The following is a 23249-nucleotide window of genomic DNA, read 5'->3' as shown; positions in this document are numbered from 1 at the left end:
GGGGCACGGGGCGGGGCCCGCCGCGGGGCCCGGCGGCGGCGGCGGCGGCGTGGGGCGGGGGCGGGCACGGGCGCGCGGCCGGGCGTTCGGTTGCTGAGCAGCGCGCGCAGGGCGGGCGGGGCGCGGCGGGGGCCGGGCCACGCGGGCGGGGCGGGCGCGCTGCGGGCCGTGCGCGCGGCGATGTGAGAGCGGCGGCGCCGGGCCCTGTCCGCGCCCCCGGCCGTGCTCTCTCCGTGCCTCCTCGCCCGCGCCGTCCCTGCGGCTCCCGCCGGCCCCCGCGGGCCGGGCCCCGCGTTATGTCGTGATCCCGGGCGGGCGGCGCTGCTGCTGCTGCTCATGGGGCTGCTCAGGATTATGCTGCCGCCCAAGTTGCAGCTGCTGGCGGTGCTGGTCTTCGGGGTGGCCGTGCTGTTCCTGGAGAACCAGATCCAGAAGCTGGAGGAGTCCCGCGGCAAGCTGGGTGAGCGGCGGCGGGCGCGGCCGGGGCGAGGCGCGGGGGGCGGCAGCGCCGAGGGCTGGGGGAGCCCCGCCGGGCGCTGCTCCTGCTGGCTCCGTGCGCTGCCGTGCCCCCGGCGCCACGGGACCTGACCGGTGCGGGCCGGCCACTCTGCAAAAGCGGCTCTCCGCGGCAGCCTTGGCCTCTGAGTTCATTTGTTTGTTCTGCGAGATCAGGAGACCTGTGAGAGGTCAGTGCTGGGAAGACAAACGTGTCTGTAGTGTCTGAACTGGTTTTGTCAGAAGAGCCGCGGTGCTCACGGCCGTGGGCAGCACCGGCCGGCCTGCCGGTGCCTCCTCAGGCACCTGGCGAGGGAGGAGAGCAGCAGCCGTGGTGCCCAGGCTGAGGCTGGTTCTGCTGCTGCTGCAGCGAATAACCATCTTCTTGACATCTGATTTCTAATTCATACGTTTTACTTACGCTTGGCACTATAATGGAAAGCACAGTGTATAGATAAGAAAGCTAAAGACATTGCTCTTAATGACAAATGGGTAATTTGTTTAACTCTCATTTGATTTAAACCTCATTTAAAGGTTGTTATTTTCGGCATTTACTGAGTGTAGTTAGTGATTTCCTAGACTGTCACTGAGCTGTACTTAACTGAGTAGTGTTGAACTAGAAATCTCTTGTGTAAAATTTCTTCTATTTTCCTGCCTTAAGAGGATATTTTTAGAGTAATATCTGCCTGGCAGGTAACATCTTACTACTTTGTTGTACATAAGGCTGCAGAACTTGTAAAGATTTTACATTGCTTAATTAAGGGTCTCAAGGATGTGAAAAAACACCGTTCTGAACCGAGTTTGTGGTGCCTAGGAGCTGTGAAAACAGGGCACTGAGACTTCTGGTGTATACAAGACTAGAAACTGGTTTGTAAACATTGCGGATTTGCTTTCTCATATTATTTCACTGTACTAAGATATTTAGATTATTAACAATAGTTAGTAGTGTAAGTTTCAGTTTGTAGGAAGAAAAGTGCCCATCGTGTTCCTTCTGGTGTTAACAGTAGAAGTGGATTTGAGTGACACGGGAAGTTTAACAATGAGTTTTTAACAGAGTCCACATAACTTGATGTTGAGCTGTATGAATGCCATTGGGATTTTACTTCACAATATTTCTTTTCCACTTCACTCTCTCTGAACTGCATGTTAGAGATTAGGACCCTAGAAATTTCAGTGGTTCACTGCTTGAGTTGAGGGAGGCCCTTACTCTGCATACTTTTCAACTGAAAGTTCTTAGCATTTATAATCGAGGCTTTTTTCTTGCAGGGTTTCAATAACTGTAAACAAACATTTGAAGAAGAAAATGAATTAAATTGGAAGATAAAGCAAGTGTTGCCATAGTGCTGAAGGTTCAGTGGTATTTTGTATACATCTGCTTTGAAGTGGTTCATAGCGATGGCTTCAATGCTTCTGTTGCTGACAGTGTGTGTTACTTAAGGGAGATCTACCTTCTGGCATGAAAAGAATAACATAATGTGTGTGAGAATAAAGAATTTTACTGGTAAAACTTCTTCCTCCTTAGTATATATGCAATGGACATGTTTAACTTACATATTTAGAGGATTAAATTACTCATACTGCTTTGGGACAGGAATCTAATTACTATCTTCTGCTGATTTTATGTCTTAAGGAAAAGGGAAAACTATTGTAAAGTTTCTTAAAAGTAAGATGGAAAGATTTGCTTTGTGTGCAACTTACTGGTGACTCTCCAAAATCTGTGGAAGGAAGGGGAAAAGGACTTTCTACAACAGCTTTGAACTTGGATTCTGTTTTTTTAGTGTGAGAGTATGCTTTGTTAAAAAGCTTCTAGCTGTCTGAATGTCTCCCTTTTCACATGTTTGGTATGTATTTTATGACTAGCAAATATGATGGTAAAAAAACAGGTGTAATGAAACCTTAGTGATTGATTATATTTCTACTGAGCTGCATTATGGAAAATGGTTTTCTCCAAATCAAAGTAATTAATTGGCCTAATGCACTTGAATGCCAGTTTTTCTCCCTGCCCCCTAAAAAATGGTGTGGGTGTGTGTGAAGTGGTACTATGATTTGAGGGTAAGAACAGAGTAGCTCTTTGGTCTTTCAGTTGTGTTTCAGTGAGTGCTTTTATGTCGGAAGTCTTGTTGCACAGCATTTGGGGACTGGGTTTGAGCTATGCCATGTGTTTGCATTGATATATCATATGATAAACTGTCATCTTGGAAAGTTCTTGTAAGAGTTAGGCTTTGACTAGGAAAACCAAATTACTTCCGATTTGATGGCAAAATAATTGTGCAGTCTTATCAGCAGTTCTAAAAATGTCCAGCTATTCTTTCGGATAGGAAGGGCTTTATCCAATTCCTTCACATATGAGCAACTCCAGGTTCTGTAGTGAACAGTTGGGGGCCTTAATTTCAGTTTAATGACTTAAGATATCTCACCTATAAGGATAAATTGGGACATGTTTCTGAATGAAAAAAGAATGGGAACCTCTTTTTTTTCTGGAAGACTTTATATGGGTAAACTCGGTCACCTTGGCAAACTTTTCTAAGTTGAAAAGTATAAGATGTGTAAGCAAATGACTAGCACAAATGCTGCTGCTGCTTTTTGGGACAAAATACTTTAAAAGGGTATTGGTAAACCTGTCGGCTTCTTCATATGAAAAATAACTTCCTAATTAAAAAAAAAAGTAAATCAGAATATTAATTTTAACTTCTTTGCAGCTCTTTACAAATAGTTTGTAGTGGTGAGATCACAAGCAGAGTGCGAACAATTTGAAATACCTTTTTTTTTGTGAGATTTGTACCTACAGCTATTAATCTTTCATGTTATTTTCAGGTTTACATGGAAAATTAGCATTCTCTCCAGACTAAGCTGTCTGTAATTGCCAATGAGGACTTTAATATTTTTATTTTAGCCTGGTGTAGGTAAGTGTCCATTAGCTCTGGGAACGCACAGCTCTAATAGAGAATATTGCACATGAAAGGCAAATGTTGAGGTTTTACTGTTGCTCCTGGAACAGAAGAACAGAAGTAATGTCTGACTGTCCCTTTTGGGTTTTGGAAGCCTGTTGAGTGCAGCTCTGCCTTTGGTATAAACTGACCTAGCATTTAACTTGTTTAATGTATACCATTCTATCTCCTGCATTGCCATTAGTATTTGTGGTGAGTTGGATCACAAAATTGATCCAGCTGGATGTAATCCATCCCTATCTTCTCCTCCCTCCCCAAGATTTTGAAATTTACTGGTGGGGAGAAGGAAGAGAGAAGTTCATACATGTTCTAGTTCTTCTGTTAAAATAATTGTGTTTTACAACACCAAACTCTAGAAGCACTTCAGGTTTGGCCAGGAAAGTGGGAGAGGGTTAAAGTCCGTAGGATTGATCAGAGAAAATGAGGGTTGTAGATAGAGAGGGTTGTAGATAGAGAAGGATTGCTCTTTGGTGGGGTGGAAATGAAGGTCTAATGCTACTTTCTAGCACTTCAGTGATGTTTACATAATCCATTTGGAAAACGTCTGTGTCTGAGAAACATAGTATAACAGGGAAAGAGAGGATTGAATCTGCTTCAGATTAGGTTGAAAAACTTCTTAGCTGTAATGTGGGAGTGTTTCTTCTGTTAAGTGATAAACAGAATAATGGTTCATATCTATTAATTCAGCACCTTGAATTCAGCGTATAGACATCTGTAATTTAAAATAAGTCCTTAACATTTTACTTTTTCAAATTTTTTTGGTTTATAAATACTTTAATAATTCAAAACACTAAGGATCTTTTCCTAAGCCCAGGAAAGAAAATTTAATTGATGATTTATTGCCAGATTTTAAAAAAAAATTAAGGTAGTGTCTTAGCATCTGTGGCCCTTGCTGGGGTAGTATCTTTCTAAGCACTGTGTGTAACTAATAAACCACTGTTCCCTTGAAGTTAAAGGATTTAACTTCCCAATGATTGTCTTATGCTTTATGGAAATACAAGATTTTCTGCTTTTTTGGGATGGTAAAATAATAGGCATTTCTTGTTTCCTTTATTTAGAAATAAAAAATCTCCTGTCAGTAGGCCTGCCTGTTGCATGTTGTTGGAAAATCCCTCAGAAAAATTATTAAGTTGACTCTTCTAGTATAGCAAGCATGGTTCCTTAGCATATTGTTACTTATAATTGAGCATTTATAAAGAGGAACATTGAACATTTATAAAGAGGAGTTTGTGATTGTTGGCAGGTCTGGCCACACACAGCTATGCAAATAATTACCTAGTTTTTATTTAAATATTGCCCTGTTACCCAGTAGTTATTATTTGCTGCTGAGTAGCCCAAGGCATTCCTTCAGAAACTGTTTTATTGTATACAGGGTTTCCTGAAATAAGAATTGTAATGCTGCTTCCTTAGTATATCTCCATCCAGTGGAACTTTCTTCCACTTAGTCTTGCTGGTTTTATCATACTTTTTCACCTGGTTCCCTCTTACCATTCACTTTCACCATGCCTCTGGTTGTCCCAGACAGTTTCAGAATAAATTTTAAAGTGCTCCCATGCTATGATTGTACTTCCCATTGAAAACTGTGATACTGAGCAATAGTGTCGGGGTCTCCTGCCCCCGCCACGTAGCCCTGGGAGAGGGGCCCTGAGGGCACAGACACAGGGGGTTTCCCTGGCTCTGGCCAGCCTCGTTCCCCGTTGGTTGGTTTGTGTTTCCCTGAGCCCAGACTGTGAGGGTTCCTCGGCAGAGCCCGGCCATGCGGCTGGGGAAATAAACATCTCTGAAACATCTACCAAGAATCCGTCCGTATATATTTCTTTTCCACGGGACTCCTGGTTTGATATAGGCGTGTTACAGTATCCCCGCTGTAACACAATAGTATGACTTCTGTTATATTTTTTATTTATGTTCCTTATAACTTTTTGGGGAATAAATGTTGCAGCTGTTGGTGTTCTACTTTCTGTGAAATTTGTAGTGTCTGAACTTTGACTAGTACAGAACTGTGCACATTCTCAAGCGCATACCAAGGCAGCTCAGACTTGCTAATGGGGTCTGTGACTTGATCTCACCCCTTTTTGCTGGTAACCTCAATGGCTGGTTCTAACAGTGGAAATAAGAGGCATAACTTTTTAAAATACCTTTCCCCTTCTGAAAGGCTACATGTGAGAAACTTTAGTATTGTTGGACCTAGTTTGCAAGCATCGTGCTTTTAGTGAAATAACTTGGAGAATCGATGATGTGCTGAGAGCTGTGCCTTCACTCTAATAGCAGATGCTGTGCTGAAGAGTTATCTGGCAGGGGGATATTTTTGTTAGAGATATTTTGAGGGCAGTTCTGAGAGATGAAGTGGACTTGAGAAATCAGATAAAGCACCTCCAGTCCCTCCCAGTCCCTCCATCCATGGCAGTGGATGAAATAATGATCAGGTAAGGCACTCCATCTTTCTGGATTCTCCATTGAAGAAGGCGAGATTTGGGCTAGAACATACCTATCTATGTTACTTAGTAAGGCACAAATTTAAGTTGAAGAGCACATAGAACTGCAGTACCATCCTCCATGGAAATCCTGGAAAAGAGACACGTTTGTGATCATGTCTTTAGGATAGAAGAAGCCTGTTGGACAGTCAAAGAAATGTGAGTACCATGTTCTTCTTCGTTGTGAATTAATGCAATATTAAACATTGGTAATGATAGCTATGAGGTAGCTTAGCTGTGAGTTCAAGGCTGACAACCTCAGGAGAAAGTGTTCAAAGGAGTTCTGCTTCCTGTTCTTCTCTATCATTGTTTTTCTACTGAGGAAGATAGATTGGGTTATTTCAATAATTAAATACCTGGCAGGTTTTTGTATTGTGCATAGCACTGTAAAAGGAAAAGTGGTAACACCGCTGGAAATCAGAAAAAACTACATTTGATGCCTTTATTTACTCTGTGCTACTAAAACAGCAGCATTATGGCGTAATGGCATGCCAGTACTCATGTTGTGTTTCTTGTCTGTTTTGTACTGCTGAGCATGGCAGAAGTAAGTAAAATTCGCACGTCTGCAATATACCTCTGGAATCCAGTGATTGGAAGTTCCTATGCCATTTTTTTCCCTTAGCTCTCAGTGGAGGCTGGTATATATATACACTACCCGTCCAAAAGAGACCTTGTTAAACTACATAAACCTCGGATTTAATATAACAGATGAAACCATTGCTTTCCAGTTTATCATGGTTGCCAGGGGAAGTTGTGGATGCCCCATCCCTTGGAGTGTTTAAGGACAGGTTGGACAGGTCTCTGAGCAACCTGGTCTAGTGAAAGGTGTCCCTGCCCATGGTAGGGGTGTTGGCACTACATTACATCTTTGAAGTCCCTTCCAACCCAAGCCATTCTATGATTCTATATACATGTAAAGTGAAATAAATGGTAGAAATTTTTTTTTCTTCCTTATTTCAGAAAATGGATGTATTTGCAGCTGATTTGTTTTTGGTTTTTTTTTTTTCTCATAGTTTTGTATGGCCCCTAGCTATTGAAGTTAGGAACATTTGAGCAGTTCATGAACAAGTAATTTTCATATCTATTGACTGGCAACCATGAGTCACCCACTGCTAGACTTATTCTGGCTGGACTGGTCTTGTCTTCTAATAATGAGTGCCTTCCCTCAAATTCTTGCTTCTCCGTAGGAAATAGATGGTGTTTGCATATGGAATCCTCCATGTATTATCACTTCAGTGGATCAAAAGACAGTCTTTTTGTGTAACTGTGTGCAATCTGTAGTTTTTGTCACTTATCTAAAGTGTATTTAAACCTTGTCAAAGCAGTATTAAAATAGTGGTAAGAGCTATGCTTGAAATCTGTTTATGTATCTGAAATACTAGCCTGGCAAGCATAATGAAAGTTCCATGCTGTAGTAAAACAGCTGAACCAGTACGTGTATTTGCATTATTTTTTCAATTGGAAATAAAAAAGACTTAGTGAAAGGACTCCAGTGTTGAGAGAGGCAACTGAAATTTGGCCATCTGGCTGCAGCCTTTCATAAATATGTACAGACTCTTAGCTGCAGTCTGGGGAATGGGCAGTATTTTTTTCAAACCCACCACTTCATGTGGTGTTCAAACCCATCCACTGTGTTGGAATCACCCACTCCCCTGAAAACCTGTGGCTCTGTGAAGTTGTTGTGTTCAAAGCCAGCATCTTGAGAATGGTGGCATTCAGAGAAATCTCTGCTCACTTAGAAGGGAAAAGCAAACGTCTTTTCTTGCTGGAATTGACCCAGCTGGTTTTTTATTCACTCCCTAGCTCCTTGCCACTTTTAAGTCTTGGAGAACTCAAGTCCTTCCATTTGGCATTCCTATCAGTAATTGCCTGTACCAAAATAACTGCTAGTGCTGATTATAGATAGTATGCCCAGGCATTTCCCTAAAGATATCAAGTCTCAATACTCATAGAAGCATTCCTGTTGCACAGATTTGTATGGTTCTGTTTCAGGAATATGCTGACAATCAGGACATCAGTGTTACTGCAGGATGTGCCCATGAATGTCAGGAACTGATGTTGTATTGAGTGTCTCTACGTTACCAAGGAATTATTTCATTGCTGTAGTTCAGCTTTTTAAGGCTATAAATTAAGAGCATAATTTTACCATACAGTTGTCGTTTGCAAGTGTCTGCAGAAAACTCAACTGCATCCATGTGTCTTTTTATTGTCTCTAGTATTCAGCATATTATTGTTGTCCTTACTTTGCAATATCTTTGAGTCATCATGGTTTCAATAATATTACTTCTATAATAATTATCATTCAACCTTTCTGTTAGTGATAAAATGCATCATGAGTAGCTAGAAGTCTAGGGCAGTGAAAGAATTAATAAGATAATGAAATTACAAAAAGTATTTTGAAAGAACCTTTTTATCATTTTGGCCCAGTCTTTGCCTTCCTTCTTCATGTCCATTTTCTATATCTGGTTACAGATTAAAATGACAGCTGACATCCTTTTTTTTCACCAACTTACTCTTTAATTCTGAATACTAATTTGTGTTGAAACATATGTAAAACTTAAGTGCTGTTTTGATAAAACAGCTTTTGATGATTTTGAAGTGTTTATGCAAACCTTGTGCATAATTGCTGTAAAACTGTAAAGAGTGTGGGGATGGGTTCTTAGGTTCCTTAAATTAAAATGCATATATTCTCCATTTACTTCAGTAGTGGCTTTTTTCTCAGACAATCTTTTCTTCTTCTTTGTTTCTAATATATATAAAAATACATAGGTGAGAGTATGGGGTATATAAATTTGTGATGTATATAATCCTATTAAATATAAATATGACCTGTATATATATTTATCATCATTGTTTGCATTTTCTGATGTTGTAATATAGAACTGATCTTTCTTGGATGACAGATTGAAAGGCAGTAGCATTTGATTTCACTTCGAAAAAGGTGCAAAAATGCTCTTGAGAATATGAAGGAACTTGGAGGTATGAGAGCAATTGGACAGAGATTATGCTTATGTATCTCACTTTCTGCAAAGTGAAGAGGGGAATCCAGTTTAATTATTTTTTTTCCCCTTGAATCTTTCCCCTGCATATCTTTGCACTTTCAATATTTCTGTTATCTTTTTTTCTGGATATATTGTTGTTGAACATACTCAGGATGATTGCATAAATAGCATATCTGTATTGTCATTGAAATATTTGCATTTCTTTACATTAATTCTGTGGAGGGCTTTGGAGGAATAGAAGTCTCTTTTTTCAAAACATGGAATTTGCAATGTATTTTAATACACAAAACCTTAATCAACAATTGATTATATTATATTGGAGTTTATATTGATCATTCATTCTAAGCAAAGGATTTCACTAATTCTAAGAAGAATTTAGAAATTCAGAGTAAAAGTCAAAAAGATAGGATGGGAAAATGATAGAATCTTATTTTGACACATTAAATAGACAAGAAATTGTCTCCATAATAAAACAAAGCACTCTGAGATTTTGGCTCCCTTAGCATTTGAATGACAGATGTAAATTGAGAAGATACATTTTTGGACAGTGTAATTTAAAAGTTTTTATTCTTTCAAGAAAAGGGGATTAATTTTTACAAAAGCTGAGTCCAGCCATGTCCTGCCACTGTCTGCAGTAAAAGTGCAGTAAAACTCACAGGGTTTGATTCCCATGCTGAAGGATGAAAACACTGTATGTTTTCTCCTGACCAAAACACTCTTGAGCACAAGCATATGATCACTTTCTGAAGATGTGGTTTTGTACCTGGCACACAAAATAGCTTGTATGAGGATCAGTATTTTTTGAAACAAAACCATAATATCAGGTTTTTTTGTATGCTGGTGTTGAATGAAATGTTTCGTTGGTAGAATCCTATTTCAGCAGCACTCCCAGTGAGAACTTCAGAGCCCAGGTTTTTCAGCATCTCATTTGTCAGTAAACCTTCAGCAGTATGCACTCTTAAAGTGTGAAAAGATATTCTCCTGGCAAAATACGTACAATATAATACTATTCTTGATACATTATACTATAAACTGGGATGCACTAAAATGCTTTCCCTTAATCAAATTAGTGCCTTTGGGAATATTGAATGTCTTATAGTTTCCCCTTCTTTTTTTTTTTTTTTTTGTTTTGTTTTGTTTTTCTAATTTAAACAAAACAAAAGACTCTTACAAAGCCCTCCTCCTTATCTGAGAGAAATCTAGTCTGTTTTAATAGATTTTTAGGCAGATGAACTATTTTGTATTAAGTTTGTTAATTCTGCCAACAAGGCAAGCTTTTGAAGATAAGTACTTAATAACAGTTTGCTGTTTTACAATGAAGTGATTAGATCTTGCTGTCCAATTTGATGACTTCAAACTGTGTATAGTGGGATTGGACCAAGTATGGTTTTGAACTCCATTTCACTTAGAAAGATAGCATTTCAAGATTAGATGTATATTTGCTGTTCAAAGACTCTTGCCATAAAAATGACCTTTTAATGTATAAGCATTTAGTAGGAATTTGAATGTTTTGTAATTTTACTGCCTTTCTATTTTTATCAAAACAAATATTTTTTAATACTTCTGGGTGTCTCTCCCTTTGCTGTCTACATTGTTAATCCAGTGTGCTAATTGCACTGCTGCTGTTGGTTTGAGTGAGGGCAAAACTTGCTCTGGTGTTTTCTCAGAGCCTCTTTAGGTTTAAAGTTAACTTCAACAGGAGTATATTTAATATTTTTGTTTGATAAAGCTATAAAAAATGCCCAATAAAATTTCTGGCATACTGCTTGATTTATACCTGTAAACAAGGACTTACTGTCTGTGTTGAATGTGTATGCAGTAGTGTAGGTGTTTTCTGCTATGAGAAGTACCAGAATGCCGTACTTTCTAGTGGGCTAGTAATATTTATTCTAGTCCTTGAACTGCCCCACAGACATGCATTCTGAGCCAAAAGCACAGGCTGAATGACCAGAAATACCTGTCTAAGCTTACATTTAAACATAGCAGTGTTTATGACCTGTCATGTCTGGTACAGTCTTGAATTTTATCTTTGAAACTATTCAATGGCCAAAGCAGTTAGGGTTACGTAAAACCTTCTACACAGAATTCAGTTGGAGGTGCTTTTATTAAAAAATTTTGCATTTTGATGAAACATTTTGGAATGGTTGATGAAGTAAAATTGCTACCAGTCATAGAGGGACATAAGAGGGCTGGAGATCACAAATGAGCAATTGAAGTTAGCAGAGGATGCATAAAGAGGGTTCTCCCAGCAGTGTGCCTGGCACGCTGGTGGGAGAGTATCACCCCACTGATAGCCAGGGTAGTACTGTAGCCAGCTCCTCCACCAGCAGGAATCAGAGCCTGGAGCATGAAGTTAAAGCACTCTTGATTTCAGTTGAGTTTAATGCTTTGGGCTTTGAGCTGCAGTGATGGCATATGTTTGCTTCTGGACAGGGAGGGACAGCCATCCCTTCATCCAACCCAGAAAAAAATGGTGCGGGGTACTAGTCAGGCTTCTTGGTTATTCCTGAGGCATGTTAAGTGGATTTGGCCTAAGGGCAAATTAATCTTGTAATCACATGGTCAGACATAGAGAAGAATATTAAAAATTAACTTCTATAGAGGGTAAAAGAAGAAAAAAGGATGTGTATGTGAGGATGAGTGCAACTTTTGCATTTGTGAGCTATCCACAGTCTTTCTGATCCCAACAAAAAGCCAGTGAGTATTGGGGAATATGCTTATTTTCACAGCTGGCTTCACTTTAGTTTAACACTGTGAAAATGTACTTGCTCCTGATTCCTATTGCTTTGTCATTTACCCTCTACAATTCCATTAAAGCCTTCTCTCCTTTCTGATATGAAAAAGCAGCATAAAACTGAGGTGTTGGTTTAGCACAAAGAAATGATAAATCAAACAGCAAAACATTTAAATATATCCTCTTCTGGTTTTCCTGTCTGTGCTTTCCAAACCATACTCTGAAAAATATGGTCTCACTGACATGCTTGTGGGGGCATTTTTTGAAACATTTGTGGTTGCTGGAGCAACCCAAAGCATTGTTTCTACTGATTTTTATGTGCCTACTTAAGTGTGATTGCATAGTGCAGATGGCAAGGCAGTCTGATTATGAGAATTAAGAAAGAGAAATAGATGATAAATTATTCACATATCAAGTTTAAAGAAAAAAAACGTGTGAAGGAGGAATGAAGATATTGAAAGGTATTTGGGATTTTTTTTCCTTGTTTTAATCCATAATGAAAATCTCTTGGAAACTGAATGACTAAGGAGCATTAGTGGTGATTATGTGGAGGTTTTAAATATGTGCACACTTTGAGGGGTGGAAGCTTGTGTCAAGGTTGCAGTTGAAAGCACATATTGTTTTGCAATAAGTAATGGTATGTAATAAATTTCTTTAACTGGGGCTATAAAATATTCATACAAGATAGTTGTTTTGATGGAAATGATGAGAAAAGGTTTTAAATGTTGAGATTGAAATTTTAGTTTTCAAGAATGAATCTAGGAAAGTGGTAAACTTTTTTTAGACTTGCTTCTTCTCATTGTTTATCTTAAAACAATGTGCAAATAAAAATAGCACATAATGTGCTTTTTAAGTATGAGAAAGCCTGTTAAATGTCTGACAACATGACACTTAAGCAAAAAAATCTGTCAAGTATTGATAGAGCAGCAGGAATATGAAATAAAGTGATTGTTCCTACATCTCTTTTACTTAATATATATTAAGTATTTGCAAGTAAGTGTAAACATGAGATGGCACTCTAGAGATAACTACTATGTGAGAGAAACCTATATAAACATCCTCTCAGATAACCAGATAGATTTCGATGAGTTTTCTGGCCTTGATGGAATCACTTATCTACAAACTCTGCAAATTCTGTTAAAATCCTTCAACCTTTGCTGTAGTTTATTTAGGTTCTCTAGTTTATTTAGATTCCATTTAGGAATTATTTTGATTCCACAACTAAATAATGACCAAAATTGGCTTTTCTATAGAATGCCTATTCCTTACAAATCAGGCAGAACTATCAGGTAGTTTAAAGCTTTACCAATGGATAAGGGTTAACTAAGTACAGACATAAAACCATGAAAAGAGATTGTTCTTTCTTCATTTGCTCAAAACCTTGATACAATGAATTTGAGAAGCTAAAATGCCTGTGATGTTTAAGGATCAAAAAGCATTGATTTCAAACTTAGTTAATCTTGTTCTATTTTGTAATTTCAGTTGCATCCTTCATAATTTTCCTGTGCTGTATATATATTTGATTTTAAGCAACTGCATGCTGCCCAAAATGGAATATGGGAATGTGGTGTATGCTAATGAGTGGTCTGTGTGTCCTTGTCCCAGGGAGATCCTCATGCAGGTTTTGAGTGTTCGGTTTGGTTTCAGAGCAAAGGATCCTGGTTTTGGGGAACTTGTAGGTAGAAAGAACTTAGTGACTTGAGGATAATTATTTTCTTAAGTTTATCACTGTTTCCTGTTTGATCTAAGTGCATGGTCAAAGTCAGCTAAAAGTATTGTGATGTTCCTTGAAAAGTATGGCACTTAAATTATTACCAAATGCAAAGTTTTTAGGAGGTCTATCATCCAAGAATTGTTAGCGTGTGTCAGAGAGCATATGAATTAGTTGCCAAAAGCATCCTTGGTAAGTGTAGCTGGTTTTGTCTAACAATTTCTTTAGAAAACAAGTAAGTTTGCTCTTTTCCAAACCATGACTAAGCTTATTGCAATTGTTACACATCCTAGTCCTATTGTTTTATTGTACGCTGCTACCTTGACAGCAGTAGTGATCTTATAAATGTAAAAGTTGGTTAGGCTTTGATTTTTTTAAATTTTTTTTTAAATAAAAAATTGCCTGATATAAAACAATCATCCTAAATTGCACTGTAGTACTTACTAAGCGTTCTGCAACTGTAACCTCCAGAACTCATCACAGAGTGCTTGTTACATGAAGTAGTTGTGTTTCCAAACTAGAGCCAGACTCACATTTTGTATAGGTAGTAGCTAAAGCACTAACTAGATTCTTTATATTCTGAGTTTGACTTTGAGGTAAGCTTGTTTGCTTGTTTGATCTGCCGGCTTATTTCAGGTGAATTTAGAATACTTTGGTTTTTTTTGTTCTTTTTTTTTAATAAATAGATTGCTATGACCAGAAAATGTCAAAGTAACTTGTACTTGAGAATTTTTTGTGGTAAATGCACATATTGCTGATTATGGTGGCAGCCTTGTGACTAGTGGGTTTTATTTTATAATGGTTGGAATAAAACTTTGCAGTGACACTGTCTTTCATGATTGGTTGATAAAGAGCTAAGCTGTGCTGATGTAGAAATGACTGTTGGGTTTGGGGTTTGTTTTGGGGTTTTTTGGGGGGGGGTGCATTATTTCTGGGTTTTTTAACATGAACATCCAAGAAGAACATTTGCTAATGCCAACTGCTGAAGTAATGTTTTCTAGTGAAAATTTAAGGTATCTTGCTGTGAATGGTCTAACAACCACTGGATCTACAAAGTGCACATGACTTTCCTTGTTTGTGCGTTTTGTGGAAATTTTCCTTTTTATGCTTTGTGAGCCTTGGCTACGATGCTAGAATGAAGAACATTTTTATTGAGCTTTTTGCCATTTTACAGGTTAATTTGTGAACCACTGACTGAACAGAACAACTTTTACAGACTATAAAGGGCAGCCTTGTAACATGGAGTAACAATCAAATAAAACAGAGTCTGTTGGGCAAAGTAATTTTCCCACGTTTTAAATAATTTGTATGTGGAGCAGGAGGAGGGTTGGGGCTGTAGGGCCTTATGATGATTCATAGCAGTACAAGACACATGGTGGCAAGAGGTTACTACTAATGGTGTGGGTCACTATAGGCCATCAAGCACGGAAACCTTCAGTCGGTCTTCTGCCTCTACTCCCTCTCTCTGTGCAGTCACAGGGGTGTAGCTGATCAGCTTGTGTGTGTGTGTAAGTGACAAAGTCTTTGTACTTTTAAAATACCCAAAAGAACCATCCTAATACAGAAACAATACAGTCTATGTGTTTGATCCATGTCCTTCCAAGTGTGTTGCAGGTATGTGACATTACAAACTTTGTATGTGTACAAAAAGCTGCTGTTTGTATTTGTATTGTATTTCTTCACAAAATTTGATAAATGTTGCTATGCAGAGAAAACTATATTGGTATCCTTGTGTCACCTGACAGAAAACTACTTAGTTTCCCTTACTCTGTTAAAGCTACATGAATTAGGTTTGAATGAGCCAGGACGCTTACTCAGGCCACTGTAGCCTCTCTGGGACATGAACTTGCCTTCTCTAAGCCTGTTTCTGCCCAGCTATTTGATCCACAGCTCACTTATGTTTTTCAAGTGCTGCATTTATGATGTAGATTTGAGCATGGGTCTGTTCATGATGTGTGTTGTCCTGAAGTGGCTACAGATAGAGATTTACAGGTCTTCTTTCTGTGTCATTTCTTCCACTGTACTTCACATGAAATACAGAGAAATTTCTTCCCTTGAAGTCCTGCAGCCATCCTTGTGCTGAGAGAATCTTTGTAGTTGGGCTTAAATGATTCAATGACATATTTTTTAGTTATTAGTCCATATGGATTGTTAATTATTTAATAAATTATGTTCAGTATACATTGAAATAAAACCTTTATAGAGTTAGGTACTTTTTATATTAATTGGAAGTGAGCTTATTAAACTAACATTTCAGAGGCGAGCGTATGTTGAGAAGACTGATGACTGTTTTGGGGTCAGTGAATAATTTCTGCACAGTATCTCATAATAAAATCATGCTATTGAAGACTTTCCAATGTTTTATGTGTATATGGACAAATAACGTTCTGCTTATTCTACTTCTTAAATAAGCAGTAGTCTGTCAGCCTTAGGAGCTCACTGGCTATTTCAAGAATTTAACCTGCTTTTGACACTTCCATGGTTTTTTCCTGTGAGCAGCTTGAATGCCACTTACTCAGCAGTAAGTAAAATAAAATCAGCTTAGGAGAGCGGCATACAGTAAATGATGCTGGTAACAGAAAAAGCATGTAAAATTGCTTGTAAGATGATAACATTTCATAACATTCTTGAAAACAACCTCTCATATATTGATTTTTCCCCATATTTTTTATCCCCCCCATGTCTGCAAATATGAAATGTAGTCTTTCAAGGAGTCTTATTTCTTCGTTGAAGACTTGCTGTATTGATCTGGAACCACAGAACTGAAATTGATCGTATTTTAACAGTGTTCCTTTTCTAATGACAATATATGGCCTTATGTTTAAATGGAAAACTTGCTGCAGTATTTCTATTACTGGAATTTGCGGATCAGTCGGGGAGGGGCGTCACTAAAAATCCCTTATGAGATACTGCAGATGGAATACTTCACTGACATCTGTGTGAATGGATAGCAGACCTTTGTAGATATGATTCATAGAAGCATACTGCCAACTTGCTTCAGAATAAAGTGATAGGAGAGGAGGGATATTGAATAATCCTGTATGAATGAATACAAATTTTTGTGGTTTCTTTTTGGTCTGGTGCTCCACTTATCACAGGCCAACTAATGAACACACTTCTTGTTAGTGCAACTTTAGGTTTCTCAGTAATGATAAATATAAGAAATTTAGCTTCTCAGAACAAGAGACAAGACAGTATCTCCTTCTCTCCTGCTCCCTTTGTTAGATGATGAAATTAAAAGCTTCTGTGTATTATTTATTCCCCATGATAACTATGGTGGGGTTGTTGTAAAGCTTTACTGTTACTCTAAAAATGTTGTAAGTTTAATAAAATCAGGACTTATAATTAATGAGAGAACTTTTCCCTCTCTCTGAAAAAAAGGGGGTGAAAAATTTCATAAGAAAATGATACACAAAGGCTTGGGGTGACTTTTTTCGAAGTCTGGTTCTGAAAACAAAGGAAGTACAGAAGGTCAGAATAACAGTGTAGAATTTTTGATGCTTTCTAGTCTCACTTGTCCTTTTACCTTTACTATCATAAACCTGTTGCTTCAGAACATGGCAAAGTTTTTGTAATCCCTCAGAGGAAATGAGTTTCGGTAACAAATACTATCTTAAGCTAATTTAGCCTTGACACTCAAACTTACGCACTCTATATGCTGTAATACAATTACTGTATTTTTAGACATAACAACCTGCAGGGTGAAAATAGACAACTGAAAGATGCCAACAGTCTGTGCAAGCTTGGCTTTAGGGAAAAATAGGAACTCACTAGGTCTAAGTAACTTAAAGAGCCTGTTCAATTTACAGTCTCTGAACAGATTTTTCTATTTTGGAAACCACACAATATGAACTGAACATTAAATCAACAAATAATATAATTGTAGTCGTCACTGCATGAACCATGTTTTTAAATTATACTGTAGTGAAATTTATGCCAGGAAAATGGGCCTCCGATGAAACAGACAGAAAACCCATTATAAAAAAGTCTGTTTGAAGTTTTGAAAACTTTAAATGTGCAAAATGGTTGTTCTTGTCCAGTGCACACAAAAACCAGTTGGTTAATAATTTCACAAATGGTTGGAAACAAAATGAGTTCATGATGATGCACTCTTGTGTATCATAAATTCTTGCTGAAAGTGGTGTTATCAAGAGAACATAAAACACTAAACAGATGTATTGTTGCATACAAATTATAAAGGCTAGTTAGGCACAGATTCACTGAAATGAGGTAGGAACTGGACAGTGAATTTGGTATTCCTCCCCTTTCCTATTGCCTTTGTGCTGTGCTGTGTTCACTCCAAAAGAAATTGTTATTGTATGGTTTCACAGCACTTTGTCGGAGGAAGGACAGTGTTGCTGCCATGCTGACTGAAATGGTATGGTCTCAACATTACATTACATTACATAGTAAAAGTTTTTCTAGCTATAGTTTTAACTGTAAAAAACCCAATTGCTTGACCAGTCTTCAATAAAGCCACATGGTAGGGTTGGTTTAAATCTGGGGGATTTGGTGTTTTGTGAGGAGTAGACAGTTGTTAATAGTGAAACTGATTGTCTGGAGTATCCTTCTGCAGTTAGATTTCTTAAGTTTCTAATATAGTCCCACTGGATACATCAGTACCCAGGGAATGCTTTTGCATTTTATTGAAGTGTATATGTGTGTTTAAACCTAAATTCTAAAGAAGTCTGTTAAAAAAACAAACAAAAAGTGCTGTTGCTTGGGAGCAGTTTTAATGTATTTTGAATAGTGGAGTTTAAGTCATTGAGTGTTGGTGCTGTGTGGGCTTTTGAAAAATAACGACATAATGTGACTTCTGCAGGTATTTCCTCATTTACATCTGATTTCTGCTCCTTCTAATGCTTTAGAGAGGGGGCTGAATGGTAGCTGAATGAGATTTGTAACGTTTTTTAGAAGTCTTTCTAGGTTGTTAATTAGCTAGGAAAAATTCTGAATCTTTTGAAGACTGTGATTAGAATTGTTACTTATATATTTTACTGAACATTAATTCATGATTTGAACTTGTGATATGTACTTTCCTGTTTGTTTAGAGATTATTGTAAATTGTTTGATGATAATAAGCTTTTCAGGGGAAGAATCTCACAATACCAGGTGACTGGGTAATGGCAGGTGAAGCTCAATTTTGTCATATCTAAATGTATTAAGAGAAAAACAATCACAAGTTTACATATGTTAAGTTCTGAATTGTCTGTCCTCACTGAGGCAGGAGTTCTTGGGGTTACAGAAGTTATCTCTATGGAAACTTCTGATCAATTCTCAACAATGGTCAAAAATGCATGTTAAAAACAAATGATGAACCACATGAGAATATTTTGTTTTTTACTGGATACAGCAATTCTGCTGTGTTGGTCTTTCTTGCCCTTCATCATGGGAAAGGTTATAGCAGACTTGGAAAAGATCTATGACTGCTGAGAATAATTAAAGAAACAAAGCATCTCCCACATGGGGAATGATGAAGTAGACCAAGGCTCACCAGACTTGGGAAAACGTGTCAGGAAAGGAATGGTAGGAGCCTGTAAGTATGGATAAAGTGAGCAAGGAATCCTTATTATACAAGTAGTAGGAAACAATCAAAAATAATTATTGCTTGATAGCCCCAGAAATGCTGAAACAAACTGGTGAAACTGAAACAATGCCACAGCATCAAATGATTATTGAAATGCTTAGAAAAACCGGGCATAGAAAAATCATTCATCTTAAAATTCATTAATCTACTAAATTGCAAGTAGGTAGGTGATGTTAAGTACATCAGGAGCATATAACCATGTGCTTGACCTGGTTTTGTCTTCTCCAGATGTCAGTTGGCCTTTGTCAGAAACAGGATATTAGAACCTTGGTCTGAACCAGTAAAGCCCTTTAGGTAATGTGTGCACCAGGCCACTTCCCTTAAATACCATGTGTCCCTTAATGCAATCCACTCATCCTTTTCAGGGTATGCCTGAGAACTTTTCAGCATTTTGTAGATTTATGGTTTTTGCCTCTTCAGAAGGCAGTTAAAGACTTTTGTTTATCATTAGTCACAATTGTGATCCTAGCCAGATCTAGGAAAAGTTTTGTTAATCCATTTCTTCCAGGAAGGCATGCAGTCTTGCTTTGAGAATGTCATCAAGAAAGGAGCATTTTCCTTATTCATTTGGGATGATGGCTTTTCCACAATTTGGATCTTTCCACTATTTCAAAATAAAGCCACAGTTTCTTGAAATCCGGATATGGTTGGTGTCTAGTTCTAGCTACTAGTTCTTAGGCTGTTCTCTATACTCCCTCCTCACCACCTTGCAGTATTTTTCCCCTGTGAAGGTACTTACATCCTGTAATCATCTCACTTCTCAACCTCTCTGAAAACCTAAACACGTTGAGTTCCCTAAGCCTCTCATTGTAACGTCCTTTTCTGATTCTTGAATCATTTTTATGGCACTTCTGTACCCTCATCGTTTTCTACCAACCGCTTTAAAATGTGGACAAAAATAGTATGGAGTGTTTCAGTAGCAGGCTCCTCCCTGCCGTGCACTTCATTGTTTTTCCTCTGTTTTGCCCTCCTGACCCATCAGTGATTGCTTATGCAGCTGCAGATATGGCTGAAGTGGCTTGTTGTGTTAGCAAGAGGCCATGTTCTGACATTTCCCACTTTTACTGAAATTAAATAGTAGACAGAACTCTGATAACAGCAGCATTATATGAAATTGAAGGCAGGGAATTTATCATATTATCTCCAAACTAAACATGCCAACAAATATTTGCCTTCGATTTATTTGCTAGATAGTAGCAACTTAGTTTGTAATCAAAATACAGAGCTTTTATAGTATGCAGGTGATAGTATAGGTGCACCCCCCAGACTCTTTGAAGAGTTGATACTTGCAGTTTTTACTGTTTTATTTTACTGGTAGGAATATCTAGCATCTACCATCTATTAAATAGTGTGAATATATGTAACATGGAGTTTCTAGTTCCAGTCCAAACTATAGTTTAACTGGCATGAAGCCATATTTGTTCAACTGTGCTGCTTTTATTTTTGAGCTGTTTTCAGGTTTGTCCACATGATATTCAGGGATTCAGAAGTATTTCTTTATAGAAGGCAAATAAGGAAAAAACCCAGACATTAATTTTAAAGGTCTTAAGTACCATTCAGAGAGTGTTTAAATGCGTGCGAATGTGGTATTTATTTGAAACACTGCATAATTCCCAGTGTTACAACAGTATGAAACATGATACAGCATGTTTTAGGATGTGTGATGGATTACACTCTTAGTGTGCTGGTGGAATAACTAACATATTAGGATAGCATGTTTCTTTATTTCTTGCAATTGTACAGTGGAAGAAAAAGCGGCTCACACTTTCATCTCTCAGGTTTTGCTTTTTTTCTTTGTATTGCCATAAGGAAAACTGTTTCCCTGATTTTTCCTTGAGAAAGTACTCAGATTTTATAATTGACCAGTCATACTTCTGCTGTTCGACTACATTAAATATTTGAAATGTAATTTCTTCTTGAGAGGAGAGCAGCAGTTACTTTCCTGCCTCAGTGTTTTAATTTCTTTTTTTGATGTGCTTAAGCTGGAGATGGAGTCATTTGTAGCTTGTATTTCTGTTCCAAAGCTGGTATTGTCTCACATTAGAGACTGGAAACCCTTATGGTAGTATCTCTACATTGAAAACAAGTTATGTATTGTAGCAGCTGCTTTACGTTGGATTTACAGTATTTATATTTATATTTGAGAAGTGATCTCTTTTTGAATTTTAAGAATTGTTCCTGTGGCAAAGCAAGTTGCTGTCTATTGTTGCTTCAGATGTAAACTTCTAGAATTACTGGTCAGGTATCTATGTTCCAAGCTTTGAAGTCAAGAGCTGAGAAAATAATTACCAACTTGTTATAAAGTGCTCTCTTCTTTATGGAGAAATATTGTTGGAGTGCTCTTTGCTTGGACTGCATTTGTGACTCTGTATTGAGCACCCTGAGAGATAAAAAGGTGAATACACTTTGTCCCTCTGGTTGCCTATGCAGATTTGTTGAGTGATGGAGGAATAGAGCAGCTTATACTTCTGTTCCTTTTTTTTTTTTAAGGTTGGAAATATGGAAACACAGGCAATCACAGTTGTAATCCTAAATGTGAGAGCAGTTGCACTGCTTTATTTATGTAACTGTTTTGCTAAAGTTAAGCAGTATTTTGCAATCTTTGGGCTTGTTTTTCTGGAGTTCAGACCATAGCTCAGTCCTTTGTCACTGGGTATTGAGGGTGTTTTTTACAAGAGCGTGTGTATCTGATGTTTGCTGTAGCATCACCACCCTGTGAGGCTGAGACTGGATTTACTGTGCTTTTTGAGCTGTGGTAAAGGGCCATGCTGGTCTGAGTTTAGAGAGACACAGGCAAAGCAGTTGGGATATTGGAGATGTCTGCCCAGCAGAACCCCTGGTGTGATTGGAACTGGAACCTCTCTCAGGTATTGTTAATGCAGGAGTCATGCACAGCAAGCAGTTTGCTGTGTTAATGAGCAAGATGAAGCCAATCTCATGACTTTATCAGAAGAATAGAGCCTTTATTTTTCAGGTGAAATCTTGTCATAAATGGAACTTTTTGGGCTAGAGGAAAAAACATCAATCAAGTATGCTCCTAGTATCTTAAATTTGTGGTTATTCTCGATTGCAAGCATGTTTCTCCAGAATGAGAAGTACATGGCCTGCATTTTACTTTAATGTTGAAATCATTCAGTTTCTCTTACTTCTCTTAGTTTTGAAGAGGAGGGATAGGTAGAGAACTTAAATGCATGCAACATATGGCTGAAATATCACATATACTAAAGATCTAAAAATCAAAGTTGCTGTCTCCATGGCAACTGTAGCTGAGCCAAAGAGCTCTTTTCATGAAGACAGCAGTCATGAACAGCGAAAGTTCAGAGTCTGGGAACCTGACTCCTAGGATGCTTTGGGATCCACATATAGATCTACAGGGAGGTGCTATTTATGTTTGTATCCACTTGGAACTTAAGAGTGTCACTTGTTCCCAGCTTCTGCCTACAAAACACACTGATGGGAGTAGAGTGTTTTTGTGATATCTAATTGAGATGTCTGACATGCTGCAGATGGGAATAGCAAACTAAGAAGTAAGGCAACCTTGGCAAAGAGGAATTTTAAATGGAAAATGGGAGGATTTCTATCTTTAATTTTGTGGGTGAGGGATGATGAGGACTTTGACCTGCAGCTTTTGCTGATCCAGATTGTTTGTATGCGTGCTCATAACCAAACTCTTTCTGTGCAAAGACTCTCTGATGTTGATTACAGGAAAACTCAGGCTATTCAGCTTTTCAGCTCTAGTGCCACTATATTTTGGTCATGTCAGGTGGAAATTTAATTTTTCTTCTCTCTGATGCTAATTGTTCATGTCACAAAGTAGGAAAAATGAATCTTGATCACAGATAGTAAAGATACTGAAAGTGAGTGAACCAACATCCTAACAATGGCAAGTTCTGTGTAACCACAGGGTTGCACTGGTGTATTTATGGTGCTTAACTCCAGTTTAATTCGGATTTTGGATTGATACTGGAACAGAAGTTTTATGAGCTTAGTTGCTATTTACCCTATTTTGAGTATCCAGACATAGAAATAAATAAAATGTGGATTAACCAAATCTGTCCACCAGTCATTTTCCTTCATCCAGGCTACGCAGCAGAGAAGCTTTTTTTTGCCCTACTGAAGCAAGTATTTCCAGTCATTTTCTGGCTAGTCTCCAGTTTAATATAAATATGTTTAGGTTGCCCATTTTATAATTTAAAGCTAGATAAAAGCCCTATAAAAAAAGGGAGGATAATAATGGTTCTATAGGGTACCACACACGCTCACCCCCCCTCATTAAAAAATAACAATTTTAATTAATG

General features: G+C 38.1%; 1 protein-coding gene across 2 annotated transcripts in view; it reads left to right on the top strand.

Annotated features, from left to right (window-relative positions):
- Window positions 1–156: 156 nt before the first annotated feature.
- Window positions 157–23249, top strand: part of HS2ST1 (heparan sulfate 2-O-sulfotransferase 1) — an 82455-nt gene continuing 59362 nt past the window's right edge. For both annotated transcript variants that reach the window (XM_069022907.1, XM_069022908.1), the window contains exon 1: window positions 157–460. In XM_069022907.1, coding sequence (XP_068879008.1) covers window positions 337–460 — 124 coding nt within the window. In that variant the 5' untranslated portion in view covers window positions 157–336. The remainder of the gene's footprint in view (window positions 461–23249) is intronic.

The sequence above is a fragment of the Aphelocoma coerulescens genome, chromosome 8 (assembly GCF_041296385.1).
Source record: "Aphelocoma coerulescens isolate FSJ_1873_10779 chromosome 8, UR_Acoe_1.0, whole genome shotgun sequence".
Lineage (NCBI taxonomy): Eukaryota > Metazoa > Chordata > Aves > Passeriformes > Corvidae > Aphelocoma > Aphelocoma coerulescens.
The sequence above is the reverse complement of the archived record's forward strand: the minus strand, read 5'-3'. Positions and strand labels throughout refer to the sequence as shown.